Source organism: Crocuta crocuta, unplaced genomic scaffold (assembly GCF_008692635.1).
Source record: "Crocuta crocuta isolate KB4526 unplaced genomic scaffold, BGI_CrCroc_1.0 scaffold96, whole genome shotgun sequence".
NCBI lineage: Eukaryota > Metazoa > Chordata > Mammalia > Carnivora > Hyaenidae > Crocuta > Crocuta crocuta.
The window spans coordinates 1353456-1376985 of NW_027531522.1; the positions used below are offsets into that span (position 1 = coordinate 1353456).

Sequence of the window (23530 nt, forward strand, 5' to 3'; positions counted from 1 at the left end):
ATATTAAAATAATTTACTCCTGGTTGTATAAATAGTTAATGGAAGAAGTGAAAATCAAATTTGGGTTTGTTAGGATTTATGTCTTTCCTATTTATCATGTTACTACAAAATCTTAGAAGTCCTTTCTTCAGGGCCACATGTTGCTTCAATGTAAAAGACACCAACCAAAGACACCCCTAGCAGCTCCATTCACTATAATCATGCACCCATCCATTCACTTAAGAAATATCTAAATATATGAATATGGGCAAGATGCACAACTAAGGATGGAGAATACAAAGCTGATTCAGCCATCACTTTCAGTGGGTTGCTCACATTCCTCTGGGATACTAACTGTTCAGTTTTATAGACTTAAACAATATAGGACTCAGTTAAATTTGAATATGGAAAAAAACAGTATAATATAAAGCCATATGTTTCAGACAGGATAAGAATAATTCAGCTCATTAAGTTAGAAACAGTTTGTATTCAATTTAAGCCTTTGATGGGGGTAACTCATCACCACTATGACTTCCAGAGATACATAGTCCAAGAGAGCCTTTAATTCCAGTCTTTAAAATAAACAGAATGATGAACTAATCTAGTTCCTCAACTTCTAATCATTTGCAGACCACATTCAAGATTTCTGCCTCGGTCTGTGTACTAGCTATAAATTCTTTAGATCAATTTCTATTTATTGCTTTAAAATATTTTAAAGGAAACTTTATATTGTTATTTTCAATGAAGAACTGATAATCCAGAAATAGAAAGTAGGTATAGAAATACAATGAGAGAGCTGATAGTTATATCTAGATAACACTGCAGTGCACAGCTCTGAGCCTAAAGCTTGATCTGTTCTTTGTTGCAAAGGAGGATTAGAAACTGTTTGGCAGGTGTTTGAGGCCTACTCGTTCCATACTAATTTTTCTCTTGGATATAATCAGAAGGATGGAGAGACAATCTAAATGGAAGTAATCTTCTCATTACATGATTCAGTGCTATTTAATACTATGTTTGCATCCCACCAAACAGCGTCTTACGGACCACAGAGTCATATGTTCTAGACACTTGGGGACATACAGTGAGTCAGGGGCCTATGAACGTGTTATGTGTGGAGAGATTTGTTGGGAGCAGCTTCCAAGATTGCATCTGACATTTTTATTCATTCAATCATTGACTAATGTATATTAAACATCTCCAGTGTATCAGTCATTGTGCTAATTCAATGGTAAGACTTCCACTTCAAAGAGAACGTAAATTAGGTAAAAATGAAGAAGATAATTAAACAAACTGTATTATATAATAAAGGACCCAAGAGATGCTAAGTGTTAGACTCATAGGGAGAAAGATAATTTTTAAATCTCAAGAGGTCATCCTTTCCTCTCAGGATTTCTAGAAGGCTTATTGTCTGTTACAGGCAATAACAATGATTACTCATTTCCTTTGGTGAACACTAGCTGAAAAATAGCTATCATATAAGGAATGGAAACTGGAAGACACTTGAAGACTACAAGAACATAATAGCAAAGTGTGCAGTGATGCGGAAAGAATACAATGAATTGTCAGAAAGAACATTAGAGATTGGTCCAAGCCTTTCCATTTACAGGAAATAGAAGGCTGTGCTTTCCTAGAGTTAGAAGCTGAACTGAGATTTAAGCTGGATTTCCTAAAGCCAAGTCCAATGTTCTGTGTACATATATAAAAGAAAGGAATCTTGAGAGTTAACGATATTTACATTTATTCCAAAAAGATAGTCTGGAGCATTCCCAGTAAGTAAGTACCAATGAAACAAGACAAGCAAAACAAAACAGAACAAAAAAACAACAACCAGGAAAAGAAATGGAGCTTCTTGTGCAATAGACAGCATAATGACCACATTTTAAGAAAGACTGAAAGGGGAACATTTAAAGAAAAATATACACATATTATGGCTCTAAGATAAACTGTTTTCTGAGCCATATTAAAATACTTTTATTGAGAAACACTTAATGATCAAATTAGCATGGAAATATGAATGGCTTACTATGGTTATAAAAACAGCTTTAAAGCTAATCAGTGTAAAGGTTTTACTCTACAGAGCTGCAGATATATTGTGCAGGAGAAATTATGTTCTCTCTCTGATGGTCTTTGGTGCACTGCATTGAGAGAGCTTGGAAAGAGGAGGCAAGGGATACCCTTTTGTGCAGAGGTAATGATATATATTGCCTCTTCCTTCTTCATATTTATCATATACATTAACAAAAGTAGGTGGTTTTGAAACTAAGTATAAAATAATTTATACTATTATCTAATTTACAAGGTTGATAATCAGTAGAGCACACTGGTTAAGGAGATAAGTCAAGAACACTTTTATTTATTTATTTATTTATTTTGAAATTCAGCCATAGAATATCAGCAGATCACCTTGGGGCATGTGACTTATGAATGAAGAGAACAGTAGTTTCTGTCCAGTTGCTTAGTTCTACTATGTAAGGATTCTTTGGTAGCTCTGAACCTGGACTATTATTTCAGCTGTACTGTCTTTATCTTCCTTCCTGTTCTTAGCTGGTAAATACTGTCTTGCCTTCACTCTATTTTTTATTCAGAATTAAAACTTTCATACCCAATGGCATATTTTATTAAAGCTTGTTGTTCAAATTCAGTTGTGTTAAGGATTTCCTTAGAGAATCTTAATGATATTGCCCTGAAAATGAAAAATATATATCGTATTGCTATCTAAATTCTTGAAATTAAATCATGTATGTGGCTGACCCAGCTTGCAATGACATGCTAAGCCACTTTGATCCTCCCCTGGGAATGAAAACTCGGGAAATATACCTGTGAAGCTTGAGAGTGACAGTTCCGTAAACAGTAGCAAAACCGAGAAGACGGACCCATCTTAGGAGAATACAGCGAAATGTGCTTGGCTCAAAGTACAAAATAACAACCTGTGGGATGAGAAGAGAAAGAAAAAAGACCTTCAGGATCAACTGATGACCCATAGACTAAAATCAGTATTTCATAATCTGATGTTGAACACATATGAATTTTGACATAAGCACACATCTTTTTGCATAAAACTTTATAAAATACTGTTTTGATCTTTCATTGTCCAAATCAAAGGACTGTAGAGTCTCCCTATTGCTTTCCAACCAAATATAAGTTCCTTAACTTCTAACTTTCAGGAGTTTCTATCAATTGTCTCTAAGCCTTTGGTGCATTCAAACTTAACTCTCTTTATTTCCCCAGCTGGGCCAGCCAGGCTGGCCTCTATTGTCATACTCCACTGAAGACTTGCTGATTCCCATCTCCACACTCTGGCAGTACCTTTGTCCTGTCTGAACTAGCCCTGTGAGGACTAGCCTGTACTGTACTCCCCAATCAATCTACCACTCCGTACCAATTCCTTCAGTTAATACTCGGCTCAATTGTTTCACTAATTCCTCTCTTCTCACTCCAGAGTTTTCACTGAGCAAATATTAATGAAGATTTACCATGAGCCAGGTAGTATCCTAGAAGCTGTAGATCCAAAGGCTAATAAAAAAAGAGAGACGTGGAGGTGAGGAGTTGTATTAATGTAGCACAGGTGGTGTATAAACATCTGTGCAAGTTCAGTGGGATACAGAGAACACGTGGCCACTTCCAGGGGGTGGTCAAAAGGCATGTGCAAGACACTGTATGTGCTACCTTTCATATGCTACTGGTGGTTTTCAACAAGCCGTCATAGAATAGGAATAGGCCCTGTTTAAGCAATCTAAATAATAAATGCTGTTGAGAAAAATGTAGACTTTTATGTTGGAGCAGATGGCCTGAACTGATTTTGCTGAAAACAAGGTCATCATAGCAGAAAAATATACTCACTCCTAAAACTTTGAGCGTTATTTTAGGCTTTTTATTCCAAAGATGTAAATATTGGGAAACATAAAGCATGGCTGGGGGACATGGGGTGGGTGTTGATATCTTCTCGCTCCAGCAGGGCCAAAAATGACATTACCTATAACTCTCTGCTGGTATTTCTCAAGTAGTTCTACCGTATGAAGTTATTAAACTAAGTACTTCTAATACCATTAGAATTAAATTCTCAAGGTGCGGAAAAAAGGCTGGCAGTATGCAGAAATCAAAGGAAGGTAAAAATAGGTGTGGCCTTGAGATAATGTTGCTTTGTGTATATGTGGTATTTGCCCTTAATATTCTAATTTACTAGGTCTATGCTGAAGACAGAGATAAAGATTTGATTTCAAAATTCAATATACCAGGAAAGTGTTTGGAGTCGTCCAAAAATTGATATAAAAAACAGTTCTTGTATGGACTATTTTCACAAAACAAGTTAAAATTCTGCAAATGCATATTCTAAGTTTTAGCTCACATATTTTAGAAATAGTTCCTTTACATGGGGTCTGATAGTAATTAAAAGTTCTGCAAAAGAGGCTGTATTGTTTAATAAGGAATCTGAGCTGAAGGAAGAAGGGAAAATTTAGGAGGAAAAAAACAAATAGAGAAAACCTGATAGAAGATTCAGGGATTACGGGATCACATGGTCCTCGTGGCAGAGAGAAATGACAGAGTGGAAATTAGAAAGAGAGAGACCTAAAGTCTAGAACATACAAAATCTCAAATGTTTCCACTAGAAATGCCTCTAAAGATTATTCTAGCCCAGTGGATTCTTGGAAGCTGTAAAATCCTGTGACTTATTGCAAAGTTTTCCATTGCACACTGAACAATGAATAAGGGAATGAAGAAGCAAAGGGTGAACAATGTAATATAAAAGTCTGCGTATTTTTTTACTTTGAAAGAAAAAATTGCTCTTGAATTGTTTAGGGACTACTGTTATAGCTTCAGACTTTTATTTCACAGATGAAGAATTTGCAGATTTGTTACTGTAAATGAAAGATTGAGCTGGTCAGAAATCCATGAAGGAATAATAGTCAATTTTTTCAATATCCATAGATGAGGTATAAGCTTAAAAATCACAGAAAGTGAAATTTTGTTGAACTTAATAAAATATATCATTAGAAATGGTTTGGCAATAGTAGAAGTAGAACTCCTGATTTTGTAGTAGAGAAACACAGGCTCTGAATCCAGTCTCCCTGGGTTCCAGTCCTGGCTCTATTCCTTACTAGTTGTGTGACTTCGACAAATTACTTAACACTGCCTTGCTATGTCTTGGTTTCCCATCTTTACAATAAACACAACACTAATATTTCCAGGTGGTACTGTTTTGAAGTTTGAATGTGATAAACATAGTGCTTGGTACATTAAGCATTCAATACATTTTGGCTAATACCATTAGGAGAGTTGATTTATGCATGCTTTGTTTTAAAAGTTACCATTCTCACTACAGTATAATTACATCTTATCTCAGTGAATTCTTTCCTGATTGTTCCACCCACTCTCTCTGAATTCCTATAATCACATTTTGACTGTATACTTTTTTTTTTACTTTATCTTATACTGTAGTTAACTGTATGGGGGGTGTCTCCCTGAATCGATGTAAAATCAAAGGCATGTTTTTCCATATATTCTGTGTGCTTCACACACAGAAAATTTACATATATTAAATATTTGATCAATGATTATTTTAGCCAATTTAACAAAGAAAATGTTATATTCAAAATAAACTATTTGAAAAGTTCAATTACAATTCACTATCCACTGTGATTCTAATTCACACAATTATGTACTCTGTTTGAGGCAGTAAGTGATTTAGAAGTCATAAGAATAAATCCGATGTGCATTAGGTCATCAGGTTATAGTTTAGAAGAGTGGATGCTACATGTAAATGATAAAAGCAATGGAACAATGGCATGGTCATACCAAAGTTTATACAGCACTATTGCTAGACATGAAATTAAGCATTTTTACAGTATCTACTTATTTCATCCCCACAACACCTTATACTGTAGGAACATTATTTTACAGAGGAGGAATGACACATATACAATGTAAGAGATGTGCTCAGTGTCACCCAGCCAGGAAATGTCAGAGCTGGGATCTGAATCCAGGCAGTTGAGTTCCAGAGTTCATCTCTTGCCTCTCTAGATAGTTCTACCAAGCGGGGGAGGTGACAAATGCTATTATACTGTGAATTGAATCATACAGAGGATTCAGAGAAAAGGGAAATGACTCTCAGTGGAAACAAGTAAAGTTATCCTGAGTAACAACCCGAGGAGGAGATGGTTTAAGTATGTAATCGAACAGGAAAGAGGGAGGGAGTCCAAGACAGTCATGGTTGTGGGAGAGCTTCAAGAGTGTAGAGTATATAGTTACAGCCAGGAAGACATAAAGGACAACACTAAAAATCAAGCTTTCAAACAGAGATGGGACCAGCTTTGAATAGAAGAATGAGGAATTCAGATTTTATTCTCTGGGCAGACATGTCATTAAACTTCTTTCAATTGAGATCAGAAGTGTGTTCCAGGGAGTTAATCTGGCAGCAGCATGCGTGAGGATTGGATGCTATGGAAGGGGAAGATACTGAACGTGAGAAGGCCAGTTGGGAGAAAAACAAAACAAAACAAAATGCATTTGTCATCTCCCTCACCAAACTTTTTCCTGTTCTTAAATCTTATTTCAGCACCCCCTTTTAGTACAGTCCCCAAATGCTTCTGCTACCTTAACTCTCCTGCAAGAACATTTCAGTGGCTCCCAGGGCTCTTATAAAAAAGTTTAAATTACTTAGGATGATAGATACCAGCTTACCACTATTTAACTTCATTACTTTCACCTATGCCAACCCTCCAATTCTTGTACATGCTGTCTCTTCTGACTGGATGCTCCTTATATAATCCAACTGCCTCACCTGCACGTGGCTTATTGCTATTCACCCTGTAGGCTTCAGACTAAATCTCTCTTCTTCTGGAAAGAGGAAACCTTCCCTGTGGGCTCAGCACACTGTCCCTACTTGATTATAGCACCAGATCCACAGCGCTGTATTAGATTTGTAGGCTCTGTGACAATCATGTTTATCATGTTCAATTCTGTAATACCGTTGCTAGCAGTCCTGGCACACAAAAAGTGCTCATAAATATGTGTTGAATGAAAGAAAAAATACAGCTGTAGGAAAATGGTAAAGAAGGATATAACTACTGTCATGAGGATGGGAATTCAGGCATTCATGAGAATAGAGGAAAGAACATGCTGGATCAAGAAAATCGGGCAGCTGATTATTTGTTGAGGCAAAAGAGAATAAAGTATCAAAAATAATGTGAAGACTTTAAGCCTGGGTGACTGGGAAGATGATTGTGTTTGAAAGGAAAGAGATGACAAAGAAGATGCATCAGTCTGGGCAAAACTATGTTAACTCTGCTTAGAAACCTCACCATCCCCACTTCAGCTTTCCTGGATTGGTGATCCCCTGACTGAGTTGGATTTTCATCTTCTCTACATATTATTTACTTGTACTGAATTTTGAGCTTTTCTTCATAGTACTTACCAACTCTACTTTGATATAATTGTTTCTGTAATTCATTTGTTAAATGAGTCTACTAGCTAGTTTGTAAGTTGCATGAGGGCAGGGATTGTAACTATCTTACTCATGACTGCATACTCATTCCCTGGTATCCTATCTGGCGACAGTATGTGAGTAGTAAATGTCTGTGGAAGGAATGAGGTTTAAGAAAGGAAGGGAGGGAAGGAGAGGGGAAGTAGGGAAAGAGAAAAGATAATACATTTATTTTTTGATGCACTGAGTGTAAGTTATTTATACAACATCCACCACTTCCCCCCACCCACTCCCAGAACTGGCTTTTTAGTAGTTAATATACTCTGTAATGAGAAGGAAGGAAGGAAGGAAGGAAGGAAGGAAGGAAGGAAAGAAAGAAAGAAAGAAAGAAAGAAAGAAAGAAAGAGAGAGAGAGAGAGAGAGAGAAAGAGAGAGAGAGGGAGGGAGGAAGAAAGAAAAAGAAAGAAAAGACTAGGAAGTTTCAATGTCTTTCAAATCCCAGTATTTCACCTTTTCTTGTTAAATACAATGTATATAAATGTATAGATTTAAAAATTATTAACAACCCAGAAAATTAATAGGCAACCAACGGAATGGGAAAAGATAGTTGCAAATGACATATCAGATAAAGGGTTAATATCCAGAATATATAAGGAACTCATCAAACTACACGCCCGAAACACAAACAACCCAGTGAAGAAATGGGCAGAAGATATGAACAGACACTTCTCCAAAGAGGACATCCAGATGGCCAACAGACACATGAAACGATGTTCAGCATCCCTCCTCATCAGGGAAATACAAATCAAAACCACACTGAGATACCACCTCACGCCAGTCAGAGTGGCTAAAATGAGCAAATCAGAGAACTCTAGATGCTGGCGAGGATGTGGAGAAACGGGCACCCTCCTACACTGTTGGTGGGAATGTAAACTGGTACAGCCCCTCTGGAAAACAGTGTGGAGGTTCCTCAGGAAACTAACAATAGAACTCCCCTATGACCCAGCAATAGCACTGCTAGGAATTTACCCAAGGGATACAGAAATGCTGATGCATAGGAGCACATGTACCCCAATGTTCATAGCAGCACTCTCCACAATAGCTAAAACATGGAAAGAGCCTAAGTGTCCATCAACAGATGAATGGATCAAGAAGATGTGGTTTATCTATACCATGGAATACTACATGGCAATGAGAAACAATGAAATCTGGCCATGTGTAGCAACATGGATGGACCTTGAGGGTGTTATGCTGAGCGAAATAAGTCAGGCAGAGAAGGACAAATATCATATGTTTGCACGTATAGGAGGATTAGGAGGAACTTGACGGAGGAACAAGGGGGAGAAGAAGGGCGGAAATGGTGGGGGAAAGGGAGAGAAGCAAACCATGAGAGACTCTTGAATGCTGACAAAAACTGAGGACTGATGGATGTGGGGGGAGGGGGGGATGGGCATGGAGGAGGACACTTGTGGGGATGAGCACTGAGTGTTATGTGGAAACTAATTTGACAATAAACTATTAAAAAAAAAATAAAAATTATTATAAGTACCCCTTCCCAAATTCCAAGTTAATGACACATTTCATAAAAACCTTCGGAAGAGAAGAAATGGAGAGAATCTAAGCCACTGAGCTAAAGACTTTATGAATGATGACGATAATACAAATAGCTGCCATTTCATGTAGCAATAATAATAGTGCCCCATGCCTCCCACACTCTGCTCAGTATGACAGACATATTCCTTCCCAGATATGCTTTATTATTCCCATTTTAAAGATAAAGAGACTGAACTTTGATGGGGTTAACTAACTTTCCCATGGGTATCAAAATAGCATGTTTTCAAACCAGAAGCCATAAAAAGTTCCTCTACCAGAAGAATTGCCCAAGGGGTATTTTCAAAGTACATATTTCAAGAGAAAACTTCCCCCATTCTCTTTCCAGTACTAGAAGCTAATGGAAGATATAAAGATGTTTAGCATATGAGAAGCAGGACATAAGTGTGCCACTTCAGTCACTGAGAAACCTAAGGACTGAAGACCATGCATAATTGCTGGATGAATGAGCACAGGGTACAAATCTGAAGTAGGTTTAGAAGGGTAGAGTGAGAGAAAAAGAGACTCTGTATATTTTAAGGACTTGGTTCTTCTATATTGGAAGTTTTTTTCAGATGCTTAGAAAATTCGATCAGCCAGTCTTAGCAATGCGATACTCTATGCATTGTATTTTTAAAAAGCACTACTGTTGGGGCCCCTTGGTGGCTCTGTTGGTTAAGTGTCCAACTCTTGGTTTTTGTCTCAGGTCATGATCTCATGGTTTGTGAGCTCGAACTCTGCATAGGGCTCTGTGCCGACAGTGTGGAACCTGCTTGGGATTCTCTCTTTCCCTCATTCCCTGCCCTTCCCCCCAGCTCTCTCTCTCTCAAAATAAACAAATAAACTTAAAAAAAAAAAAAAAGCACTGCTGTTTTGGAAATGGCCTTCCGAGCCTTCCCCTCATTACAAACAAATCTATACAGATTATTCACCCATTTCATCAAATATGAATTTTTTTTAGCTAGTTTTGAAGTCAGCTTGATTGCCTATACTCTTCGGATACTGAACACAGCTAATGGGGGAGAAAAAGAGAACCACAAGAGAAAAGAAATACCAGGCTTTCCAAATAGGCACAAAATAGAAGAACATTTTTAAATAGAATAACTTTCTTTTGCAAATATAGACACAACACCAGAGACAGAAAATTAACCTCTGCTATGTCAGCTCAGTAGGAGGGAGGCCCAGTGCTTTCAGAAGAGGGCTGCTGAGAAGGTACAATGGTCAGAAGCTCACACAACCCAGGGCCCTTCCCAGAGCTCTGAGAGTAAAAGGTGTGAAGTTCTGGCTTTAGGCCTGATATTTTAAGGATCTGGGCCACAGCTTCCTAATAGCATGGAGCACAGCAGTTCTACTTTCTTAATCGACTCGTCCAATGTTACTTGCTTCAGTTCAGTGAAATTGGTTGTGAATGAAACTAGTCATATAGGTGAACGAGGTGCAATGTGCTTTGGTGTCTGTTGGTAGGTGTGTGTAAACCGTTTTATTTACAGAAGAAAAAAAAAGATGACTGAGTAATGGGAGCACAGTGACAGATGCCAGTTGCAAGAGTTTTGTAGATGAAGTTGTCCGTTGATGAGGATGTGAAGGACTTCTAAAGTCTTAAGGACTCTGCCACTTCTACAATTTTCTTCTGCTTTGTACAAGGAAAAGTTTCACTAGTCAAATATTTCCCAGGGCCACTCAACCTTTTCCATGTTATTGTCTCCCAACCCTCCTTGCCAAACAAGTAAAGAATAAAGGTAGTATTGTGATGGAGGACAGTCCACAAGGTAATGCTTGGAAATATCTAATATTAAATCCTAGTACTTAATCCAACTGGATTTGCTGTCTTCTAAAGTAAGAGGCTGGGAATGAATCATGTAGGTGGATGACATATATTAAAGTACTTTTATACAGAATTTGTTTTATAAAATAAGTAGATGCAAAGTTCCTTGAGTGTGGTCTAAAATTATTTCTTCTATATTTGGCAAGAGATATGATTCCACACACAGGAAATATTTAGGATGAAAATATATGTCTTATACATGTGTAATTATCTATAGTTGGCTCCAAATGACAAAAAAATAAATACTTAATACAACTTTACACTTATGCAATTACCACACAAATGAAAGGGACTATGACTGTGATTATGACTTTACACAACTATGGTCTAGAACTTACTAGTTTGCACTTGGCTGCTATGCCTCCAAAGCACAAAAGAAGTATAAATTAATAGGCTAAAACATAAAATATATACATAATTTTTAAACATTTAAAATGTAGAGAAGTAACATTTGGGGTTATTGTGATCGCATATGAGATACACCTGAAACAGTCCCTCTAAAATCTCCACTATGATGCCCTTGAAAATATAAAAAGAAATTAGAAGGGTCAAAGCTCTAAAAACTAAAGGCAAAGATGACAAGATCCCAAAGTCTCACTGGTGATTCTACTCACTGCCTGGTAGATGGTATGGAATTAACAAGCCCACCTTTTAAATAAAACATCACATGCTTCATCCTCGAGATCTGAAAGCCCAAAAATAACAGGGGAAGATTTTCATCCCTACTCCATTTCAGAGTCTAATTCTGAGACCTCAGAGGCTTTTACTAAATGAAACAGACAAATTGAGAAATTCTTGGTTGTGTCCTCACTGTGCAGGGACTATTTCTACCTCAGCCAGTCTTGGAGCTTTCTAGTCCATGACCACTTGTCCCCCATCGGCTCCCCTCTTCTCCATCCATTCATGGACTAGAACTGCCAGGATGTGGTGTTCAGAAATGTGATGCTTACCTGCCTAAGGGGAAGCACAGCGAGGTGGAGGGGAGAGTGCTGAGAGAGGTTGAGGGTGCTGCGAGAGGGAACAGAGAGCCTCCCTAGTCTGTGCTCCTCTCTCTCCACAAGAAAAGGCACTTTGTGGAAATACCCCATCCCAACAAACACAATAAACACAGAAACAGATGACTGTCTTCATCTTACACTTTTACAACCTCAGTTTATGTGTTCAAAAGAAATACTTTTCAGGGCAAAATAAATTAAGGTGCATGACTTATGATAGAGGATTATACTATCCTTAATAAGCATGTTCTCAAAAATATTAATGAATACAATAAAGTTCTTGGGATTTATGTTAAGCAAAAAAACAAGCAGCACATAAAATACAGAGAGAGTATAAGTATGACACTGATTTTACTTAATATTTATTTTTATAAGTGAATATATAACATGAGATAGCTGAATCCATGAAGATAATGGGAGCATAAAGTTAAGCCTTCCGGATTCTCTCTTAAAATTTAAAAATAAGAAAGGTATCGTTTATCTGTGAGCTAATAAAATGGCAGAGAGGTAAAAATACATCTCCTGAGATTGAAAAGTTTCAGGAACAAATGAGCTCTAAATATGATCAATGATTTTTGGATTCAGTTTTTTTTTAAAATAATGGACAAAGAACAGTACAAGAGTTGGTAAACAGAATGGTAACAAGAGATCACTGGACACTGGGGGACTCTACTTAATTCAGAATATAAAATATATGTAACATGTATCTTAGAAATTTTACTGTGATTGCTGGAAGAATAATATACTTCATTTAGAGCTAAATAAAAATAGACACATACACACACACACACACACGGGAAGGGTTAATTAGCTTAAGGAAAATATATATGAGGCAAGAGATTAGATCTAATAAGACAAAAACATTTAAACATGAAAATTTTATTTGTTAAATAGTGCAAATATATGAGTTGCCAACCAGTCAGGTGGAGGGGGTTCTGCAGCCTAGTGCAGTGGACAAAAAGAAGGAATTTGGAGTCAGCTGCCATAAATGCCAGTCTGGGCTCTCCCACTAATCAGACATATAACCTGGAACAAATCCCTTAAGTTCTGTGGAATTCAGTTTCCTCAACAGTTTAATAAAGATAATGTAAAATCACTTATATAAACCACAGATAAAAGGCAAATGCCAGTTTTATTATTAATGGAAGAATTAGCTTTGATATTTGCCAAATTTCAATAAAAAGTGTGTTTAGTTTTCTTGTACATATATCTTCAAATGTTAACAGAAAAGAAGCTTCTGAATACTGTGGAGTTGAGAATGCAGTATATGCAGAACAGTAAAGAAACAGATAAAGCAAACTATGTCCTTAAAGCAGTAGCAGAGCTATTAGCATGATTGGTAAAGGCAAGGCAAGCCAGGTGAACTTGTTACCTGTTGACATAACACATTCTATAAACTCAGCACCTTAAAACAACACATAACTACTATCTCATATTCTGTGGGTTAGCAATCTAAACACTGCTGGTTTTAGGGTCTTTCATAAGACTACAATTAAAGTATTAATCAGGGCTGGGATCTCATCTGACAGCTCAGCTGGGAAAGCTCATGTGATTGTTAACAAAATGTGGTTCCTTGTGAGCTGAAGAAAGTGGGGCCCTGAGCTGGCTGTTGGTGGGAGGCCACTCCCAGTTCCTTTGCATGTGGACCTCTCCAACATAGTAACTTGCTTCACTGAAGCCAGCAAGAAAGAGTCTGTTTGCAAGATAGAAGTCATAATCGTTTGTAGCCTCATCATGGAAGTGACATTCTTCATTTCACATTGATATGTCTAATATTGATTAAACACAGGTTAGTCAAACAGAGGGAAATGCACAGGCTGTCAATACCAGGAAGCAAGAATCATTGAGGCGATCTTAGAAGCCATCTACCACAAAAGGCAACCCTATTTTCAGTCATCAGAAATGCTATTATATTCAAAGTGAATGATGTAAAAAGAGTATAGAATAAAAAGCCATTACATAACTAGAGCATGCATTTAGAGAAATAATTCTATGAAAAATAATTTTAAAGGAGAACTCTTTAAAAGATGAGAAGGAATCTACCAAGGCTGCCTCTCCATGGAGTCCAATTCATCGTTAAGTTCATAATTCTGGGATTGTTGCACATAGCTCATGACTAGAAGCTGCTGAGAAGCAACTGTTTTGTTTGGATGATGAGAAAACTATGATATGGTCAGGGTGGTTTGGGAGAAATATTTGAATCTTTTCAAGTATTTATGTCTATGTTTAAGTTGTGACTAAGAAAGAATGCAAACTTCAAGTTAAACCTGGCAGATTGAACATGTGTATTTCTGCTACTTCTGGAAACTCTAGCTGATGATGGTACAACAGTCAAGACCAAAGAGAGTATGAGTAGAAATGCCAACAGATGACAGATATCAACAAAATTCTGCAAGATGGAAAGCAGATGGCAACATATAACCAGATGAAGAAATCAAAGAAAGCAGAAACCTGCATCTAAAAAGAGAGAAGCCTCTTAGAGGTCTGTCTCATAATCTTTTCGGAGGGAGATGGATAATAACAATAACAACATCGAATGAATGCTTTCTATTTTCCAATTACTTTCAAGGTGCTCTACATGAACTTACTTGTTCCTTATACAAATCCTTTACAATAGGCATTATTAATATTCCCACTTTACATATGGGGAACCTGATGGACAGAAAAGTTGAGGACTTTGGCCAAGGTCACACAGCTAGTAAGTGGCAGAGCTGGGGTTTAAACCTCACCTGAGTCTACAGCACAAGCTCATTATCATGATGTCTCACTGCCTGCCATTACGTAGGAAAGAGTAATAGGGTAAAAATAGGGTTCTTTGATAGAGGCTGGATATTGTAGAATGCCTGGTCACCTAGAACTTCGATCAGCTTGTTTAGTGTAGCAAACACGGAGGGGTTAAACTGAATAATGTTTACAGGGTAAAAATAATTTTCAAGTAAAAAGAAATGAAAACTATAACTAAAGATCAGAATGCAATTAACAAATGGGAAAATGGGCACCTGAGTGGCTCAGTTGGTTAAGCATCTGACTTCAGCTCAGGTTATGATGTCATGGTTTGTGGGTTCAAGGCCCCCATCAGGCTCTGTGCTGACAGCTCAGAGCCTGGAGCCTGCTTTGGATTCTGTGTCTCCCTTTCTCTCTCCCCTTGCCTTGCTCTCTCTCTCTCTCTTAAAAAATGAATAAACATTTAAAAAAAAACAAAAAGCAAACAAGCAAACAAAATAACAAATGGGAAAATGAATGCTAAAAAGCAAAACCAGAATGATTCAGTAAGACAATTGTGAAAGAAAAGAGCAACATCACAGACACTGAACTACTGAGTCAGAGAAAATAGATGGACATAATCATGGGAAAATATAGAAGCCAGGAACCAATTCAATGGTCTTCAAGTCTGACTCAACAGTAGAATCACCTATGGTGTAAAAACATGTGAAAACCCAGGGCTCCCTTTGAAAACTTTGAGTCAGGAGTGCCAGGGCACAGTCTGAATAATCTGCCTTTAAAAAAAAATGGTCTTAGGTAGTTTTAACTTAACAAGGGTTAAGAGCTGCTGATAGTTCATAGCCCAGAAGCAAGGCAACATGAAGCTGGTGTAGCCACAGTTCAGAACAAGACTAGGGAGGGGTGAAGAAAGATTTCAAAAACTATTAAAATACAGTAAGAATTTTATTTCTAAAAAAAGTCTTACATATACATGTATACAAAATATGCAAATATTTATGTCCAATATTCGCTAAAGCATTATTTGCAACAGCAAAAGCATTGAAAATATTGTCTACCCAGAGGGGATGGCTTAAATTTATAATTCATGTTACATCCATACAAAATGGAAAACAAAGAAATTAAAATAATTAAGTGAATCTGACTCTGTTGCTGCAAAAAAATCTTTAAGAGAAACTGCTTAAAAGAAAGTTGCAGAATAATAATGAAAATATGCTTCTGTTTGTATACATGTAAAAAGGAATGTCTGGTGGCACACAATTATGACTACCTCTGGGTTGGGTGGATTGGAAGAAGCAGGGAGAGAGGGATTTTTACTATTTAACTTACATGCTTTGGTACTAGTTGATTTTTTTGTTTTTTTCCAATGAAGATATATTACTTTTATAATACAGGAATGAAAAAATGCATGAAAGGATTTCTGACATTTACTATAATCACTTTAAATCTTTATTTTAACATTTAAAGCAATGAATCTCATGTTTGTCCTGACAGCTTTATCAGGCTTTACCACCCAGTTCATCACACACACACACACACACACACACACACACACACACACACACACACACAGGTTCTTGGAAGGACATGGCACACTGCACAGCTTTTTCACTGCTGGAGTCAGTGCAAAGTGACTCTCCCTGCAGTTGAACCCTGAGTTTGCCTTCTACAAGGATGCCTTACTTGAAACAGGCTGGGGGAGAGGATGCAGGTGAGTCTTGCTTCTGGGGTGTGGGAGGCTGTTTCTAAGTATCAGGATGAAAGAGCGAAGTGGAGAAGGTGCCATATGTAATATCTATGCCATTAAATGGAGATGGAAAGATATAGAAAAATGACTGAAGAGAAATGGGAAGATCTTAAACTCCCCCACACACCTCAATACAGTTACAAGGTGCAAAAGAATTCACATGCATAAAAAGAACTAAAGTACAGCATTTTAAGAAGAAAAGAGAAAAAAATGATAGAGAGACACAATATATAATAAGATGATTAATGACCAAAAGCTATTTTAAGTCAAGAAAAGAATAAGAAAAAACTTGACCAATGTGCCATTTCCTGGTCCTCAGGTGGCCCCTGTCCCTTAGCTATGGCCCATCTGTTTACCTTAGCTTTGTAAGTCATTCTTTTCATTGACAATCTTGTGTAGACCATTCATGGGAAAAACTGTCTTTCTGTCTATAGTTCAAAGACTGTTCCAAATTTGTTAAAGAAAGTGTGCAGAATATATAAAACATTAGGTTCCATGAATCACAATTTACACTAAGAGTCTGAAAAAGTAATTATTCAAGCCACAGTCACTACCCAGACTCAGAATTGGCTTGTCAGTCATTAAGTCTGCCTTTGTGGAGAAGTCACCATTGCCATTACCAAATCTCAAAGCCCGGGGCAGAAATGAGAATATGTTTCTTGAGAAGCAGAGGCATATACTGGAAAGATTATAGTATTTGAAAACCCAAGGGACTGCTCTGACACTTACCAACTGCATGGCCTTCAGTACATCATTCTGACCATCTCCTCTCTCACCTAGAAAGTTGAGTTAGTAATTCCTTTTCTCCCACCCCCACAGGATGGGAAAAATGTATGTGAAAGCACTATGTCAACTAGAGTAGTGTAATTGTTTCTCCTTTTTTTTTTTTTTTATTCCATAAAGACTGACGCCAGACTCTTTATTTCTCTTTAAAGTGAGCACTGGGTGATTCTACCTGATCCTTATGAATTCTCTCTCAATGGCAAAGAGTCATAAAAAAGTCTCAGATCCCTATGGTGAGGGAACTGCTTAGCCAGCCTGATTCAGTCTGAGTCATTCATTGCCTCACCCCTCTTGGAGAGGACACATTCTTATAACTCAGCTCCAAATAAAGGAGCTGAAAATAAAAATCTAAATTTAACTGTAGGATGCCATAAAGCCTCTTCAGAATTTGTCAGTGAGCAATAACAAATGGGTTTTCTCTGTATATTTTCAATCCTCCTTCTATTCACTTTCCTGTCCTGGAGTACTCTGTTTAACACACAGTCATTACCAATAATAAAAATAAATCTGTACATGGGGTTTTTACTGTTTATTACATAGCTGGTTATTTCTTTCCTGAGCTGAAATTCTTAGGAGGTTAAGTGATCTGCCCACGATGACAGTAATTTAAACATGTCAAAGGTGGAATTACTCTAAATTGTTAACATTTACAAAGAATGTTCCCTCTCCTTTTTTTAAAGTTTATTTATTTATTTTGAGAGAGAGAGAGGGAGATGAAGAGAGAGAGAGAATGAGCACATGGGCAAAGAGAGAGAGAATGACAAGCAGGGTCCACACCATCAGCACAGAGCCTGATGTGGGTCTTCATCTCATGAACCATGAGATCATGACCTAAGCTGAAATCAAGAGTTGGATGCTTAATCAACTGAGACAGCCAGGCATCCCAGTTTTCTCTCCTTTTTAACCAATGGAGAGAGAAAAGAAAAGTCATTTGGTCTCCAAAACCTGCACTTTCTTATTGGTAAAAATCAAGTGACTAGTTGCCCCACAACCTAAGTATTTCAGAGTCAGTGTTCTTCAGACAAATGTTCTACATTTACACATAGATTTTCTCTCTTTGCAATTCTTGCAATAACTCCCCTCCTCCACCCTTGGCTCCACAAGAACTGAACCCCAAGTTGTTTCACACACACAGAACTTTCTTCCACAACTTCCACCTTACCCTCTGCACTTCCACACACCCAAACTTCACTGTGAAGTTCCTCTACTTCATTGTCTTTCACCTCTAGTCTTTCTCAGACTGGAGGATGTATACATGACTATGTCCTGGATCATCTGGAAGATGGTCTCACCTGGAAAAGTTATCTTTTGAACCATATGCTACAGGCTCCAGGCCATGGAAATAAAGATGTTCCTAAGAATACTACTTGCTTGCTATGTTGAGAACATCTTTACCTCAGTGAATGGAAGTTATACTCCAAATTTTGTTAGAAGTTTTCTATCCAAAATCCCAATCTGATAATATCTCACCCCTGCTTAGAAACCACTTTTGGCTTCCTGCTTTTTTATTAAAGTGTACCTGCTTGTGGTATACAAATTCTCTTACTTATTTGTCTCCACAGTTCTTTTCTCTTTTGATTTTTTTAACGTTTATTTTATTTTTGAGAGAGACGGAGACAGAGTACAAGCAGGGCAAGGGCAGAAAGAGAGGGAGACACAAAATCTGAAGCAGGCTCCTGGCTCCGAGCTGTCAGCACAGAGCCCAATGTGCAGCTCAAACTCACAAACCATGAGATCATGACCTGAGCTGAAGTTAAATGCTTAAATGACTGAGCTACCCAGATACCCCTCTCCACAATTCTTTATTAGTCTTCTCTGTCAATACCATCTAACAACATATACATGTGCTAGCCACATGCAATTTTGCAGACCCAAGTGAGCACAGATACTTTCTTTGTCTATATTTGTGCCATCAATTCTAGAACATTGATTTCCCCTTTTTCGCCCAGCTACTTCCCTACTCTTTATTCCAGAGAACAAATATTTACTTCTTTTTATAGTCTTTCTTATATTTCATAGGTAGTAGCCTCTTTCTCTGTGCTCATATGTATATATATGGAACATATTACATTGCATAAAAATACCATTTTTATGTCTCTTTCCACTGGGAAGTATGTTCATTTTTGCTTACTAACTGACTGAATGAGATGGATTTCATTTAGGAATCAACAGCTCTAAATTCAGCTGTCTTTTTAGGTTTAACAAACTAAATGCACTAAGATAGATTTGGAGGCCTGAGAATATGTTCAAGTCACAAAGAAGGAGGAGAAGCTCTGGGAATCACCTTTGCTAGATTTGCGACTGTGCTCTCATAAGGATGTGTGAAAAATCACCTGATTTTAAAGTTTTCAGCAAAAAGATAAATTATTTAAAAATATTTTTCTTGTAAGTGGTCACAATGCTCAAGATACCTACCATTAGAATCATTTTCTATATCTTCAAAAGATCCCGATCAAAACTTAGGATAGAGTGATGACTAGTAACTGAAAGCCACTTCAGAGAGAACAATTCTTTTTTCTTTTCCTTTTTTAAAAAAGTTTATTTGTTTTGAGAGAGAGAGAAAGAGAGCACACACGAGCTGTGGAGGGGAAGAGAGAGAGAGGAGAGAGAGAATCCCAAGCAGACTCTGTGCTGTCCACCCAGAGTCCGACACAGGGCCCGATCTCAAGAACCATGAGACCATGACCTGACTTGAAGTTGGACTCTTAATTATTGAGACACCCAGGCACAGGATGGGGAAGTTTGGATGGAAAGTAGAAGCGAAGAAACTATCAGGACATAGTCTACTGCTTGGATGGGAAGAGCCCAGTGAGGCAGGCTAGGATGCCAGAGCGAGCTGGCACGGAGAAGAGTTTGGCACTGATGCAGGAGGAGGTACTGAAAGGAGAGGCAGAGAGAGACTGAGGAGAGAAGCAGATCCTGGGTCTGCTTCTGACTGCTTCATGTGAAGACGTCTTATCTCTCCAGGGGTATTGTCACATCCAAATTGCTGAATTTAAGCATGACCTTAAACCGAATTTTAGTATGCATATTTTTCTCTGCATATGTGCTGATTTATCTGGATAGCTGAGGAGCACTGTTTATGTATTTTTAACCTTTCCTGCTTGCTGCTGACTCAATAGCAATAAAGCGCTCTTGCAACATGCTGTCTGTGGGGATGGGGAGGGTGAGGGAGTGAAGGTCTCAGAGGGGGGAGGAAACTTAGCCACAAAAGCTTCAAAGGGCTCTTGGATGAGCCTCCTACCTTTCCAGTGTCTAGTCAGTTGCTAAGTTCTGTGGATTCTGCATATGTAATAACATTTCATGACTAGAGGTCAGTTTGGGCTGTTCTTGAACTTTACAGAAATGGAATCATTAAGCATGTATTTTTTGAGACCGAATGACTATCATATTTTTGGTGAAGTGGCTTCCCCCTGGCATGACAATGCTTCCATAGACTGGCAAAGGCTTCAGAATCTTAAGAAACGTTTTCATAGGTCTTATCTCATTTTAGAAGCTACACAGCTACAGTTCCACTCCAGCTCATCGCAGAGGTCCAAGGAGAGACTGTGTCCACAGATCCCGGTTGGCCCCTAATCTCCTGACTCTCCAGCTACAACCGAAAAGGACTAGGTTGGAGGGACAAGAGGCACTGAGCACGGGTGAGTGGGATCACACAAGACTCTTTGTGGTGTCATCCTAACACCGCCCGGTAAGAAGGGCCAGCAGGGTTTTTTTTGTTGTTTTTTGCTTATTTGATTTTGTTTATTTGGCTTAACTCAAACTGATGGGAAAGGAAGACAAAAGTGTATGAAAACTACTTTTGGTCACTTGCCAATTATTAGAAAGAGAGGATCAAGGAAAACAAACACACACACATGGGGAGAACAGCGCAGATCTGGGAGGGAGGACACAAAACAGAGAGGGGACCAATGAAAGTAAAGATCAGACCCAGCTTCCATGGGCCAGGAATGAAGGAATGAAGGAATGACGGGATAAAGGAATAAAGGACTGAAGGAATGGCAGATTGAAGGATGGCTCTTCGCCATCAGAGCAGTCACTAGGCCAAGGATGGTAAGGAGCTTCCTGTGTTCTGTAACTCTATCCCAACCTCCACAACACAGCATCCATGGTGTTTATGTGTTTCACCACGTTGTGGCATTTTTTTTGGTATCAGGCATCCTTCCATGATGCTTTTACTTTCTACTTGTGTGAGCCAGTAAAATAACAAATTACAAGTGAAGGCAATGCCTGAGTAGCCATGGCAACCTCCAAGGCCGTGCAATGGAAGGCCTATTTCCCTTCCAGCAACGGAAGGCCTACTAAAGACACCTTCTGAGGACCAGAAGTTTTAAACTCTCATAAATTCCAAATTATCTTTTCTTTTTAGGTTCGGTGATTTGTGTGTTCTCCTAAAGAAACTGTTAACTACCCCAAGATTGTCATCATTTCCCTCCATATATTTATCCAGTTATTTCAGAGACATTTGTTGAAAAGACTTTTCTTTCCACGTTGAATTGCCTTGAGTCCTTTGTAAACAAATCCAATGGCCTAAGGAGCACTTGGGTGGCTCAGTCAGTTAAGCATCTGACTTTGGCTCAGGTCACGGTCTCACTGTTCATGAGTTTGAGCACCCATGTCAGGCTCTGTGCTGACAGCTCAGACACTGGAGCCTACTTTGAATTCTGTCTCCCTCTCTCTCTTTGTCCTTCCCCCTCTCATGCTCTTCTCTGTCAAAAATAAATAAAAATTAAAAAAAAGAAGGAAATCCAATGACCTTATACATATGAATCTATTTCTGGCTACTTCATTTTGTCTGATAGATCTATTTATCTACCCTGAGTCCAATTAAAACTGTCTTGAGTCCTGTAGCTTTAGAGCAACTCTTGAAATCGGATAGTAGAAGCTTTGTTCTTTCGACATGTTGATGTGACTAGTCTAGACCCTTTGCTTTTCTATATAAATTTTAGGATCAACTTGCCAATTGCTACAAGAAAAGCTTACTGGAGTTTTGATTACAAGCGCAATGGTTCTACAAAGCAACTGGAAGAAAACACTCACTATTCCACTTATTAGGTGTTATTTTCTTTTGTTAATATTTTTTAGTTTCCAGTGTAGATGTCTTGCACATTTTTGATACATTTATTTGTAAGTTCTCAGTGCTTTGAGATGTTATGGTAAATGTAATTTAAAATTCTTCATTTTCTATATTGTTTGCTTCTATGTATAGAAACAATTGATTTCTGTATATTAACTTTGTATCCAACAGCATTGCCAGATACACTTCGGGAATTTAGTTCACTAGGTCTAGTGTTGTAGATGTCTTTAGATTTTTTATGCAAATAAGTATGTTGTTCATGAATAAAAACCGTATTACTACTTCCTTTCCAATTTGTAGCCTTTTATTTATTTTCCTTGCCTTGTTTCAACTACCCAGTACCTCCAGTATGATGTTGAATGCTGTTAGTTTGAACAAATATCCATGCCTAATTCCTGATCTTAAGGAAAAAATGTATATTTCACTATTAAGTACAGTTTTTAGATAGATGACCTTTATCATAACTGAGGAAGAGCTGTTGTATTTCATTTTCTTAGGGTTTTTATTATACATGGGTGTTGAAGTTTTTCAAATGTTCTGCATCAATTTAGGTGAACTAGAAGTTCACCTTTTATAGGTGAACTATAAGACATAAGTTTTTTCCTTTATCCTATTAATAGGGTGAATTATAATATTTGATTTTTAAAAATCTAACCTTGAATTGCTGAGCTAAACACCACTTGGCCATGAGATATTATCATTTTATCTATTTCCAGATCCAGTTAGCTAATATTTTGTTAAGGAATTTTGGATCTACATTTATAAGGGTTATTCTTTATTTGCTTTTCTTATAATATCTTGGTCAGGTTTTAGTATCAGGGTATGACAGCCTCATAATATGAATTGGGAAGTATTCTCTCCTCTATTTTCTGAAAGAGTTGTGTAAGAGTGACAATCTTTCTTTCTAAAACCCATGACAGAAATGCCTAATAAGGACAACTTGGCCCATAGTTTTCTTTGTGAGAAGTTTTTTTGTTACAAATTTAATTTATTTAATATGAACATGCCTATTCATATTTTCGATTTCATCTTTTGTCAACTTTGGTAAATTGTATTTTTCAAAGAATTTATCCATTTCTTCTAAGTTTTTTTTAACGTTTTATTTAGTTTTGAGAGATAGAGACAGCATGAGCAGGGGAGGGTCAGAGAGAGGAAGACACAGAATCTGAAGACAGGCTCCAGGCTCTGAGCTAGCTGTCAGCACAGAGCCTGAGGCGGGGCTCGAACCCACAAACTGTGAGATCATGACCTGAGCCGAAGTTGGATGCTTAACTGGCTGAGCCACCCAGCCGCCCCTCATTTAAGATTTGAAATTTATTGGCATACAGTTTTACTGTAATATTGTCATGTTACCATTTTCATGTCTTTAGAATCTTCAGTGATCTTTTCTTTT

General features: G+C 37.8%; 1 protein-coding gene across 1 annotated transcript in view; it reads right to left on the reverse strand.

Moving 5' to 3' along the window:
• Nucleotides 1–23530, reverse strand: part of GPR158 (G protein-coupled receptor 158) — a 404671-nt gene that overhangs the window by 53970 nt on the left and 327171 nt on the right. Inside the window, exon 9 of the mRNA XM_077772475.1 lies at nucleotides 2797–2906. Within this exon, the coding sequence (XP_077628601.1) occupies nucleotides 2797–2906 (110 nt within the window). The remainder of the gene's footprint in view (nucleotides 1–2796; nucleotides 2907–23530) is intronic.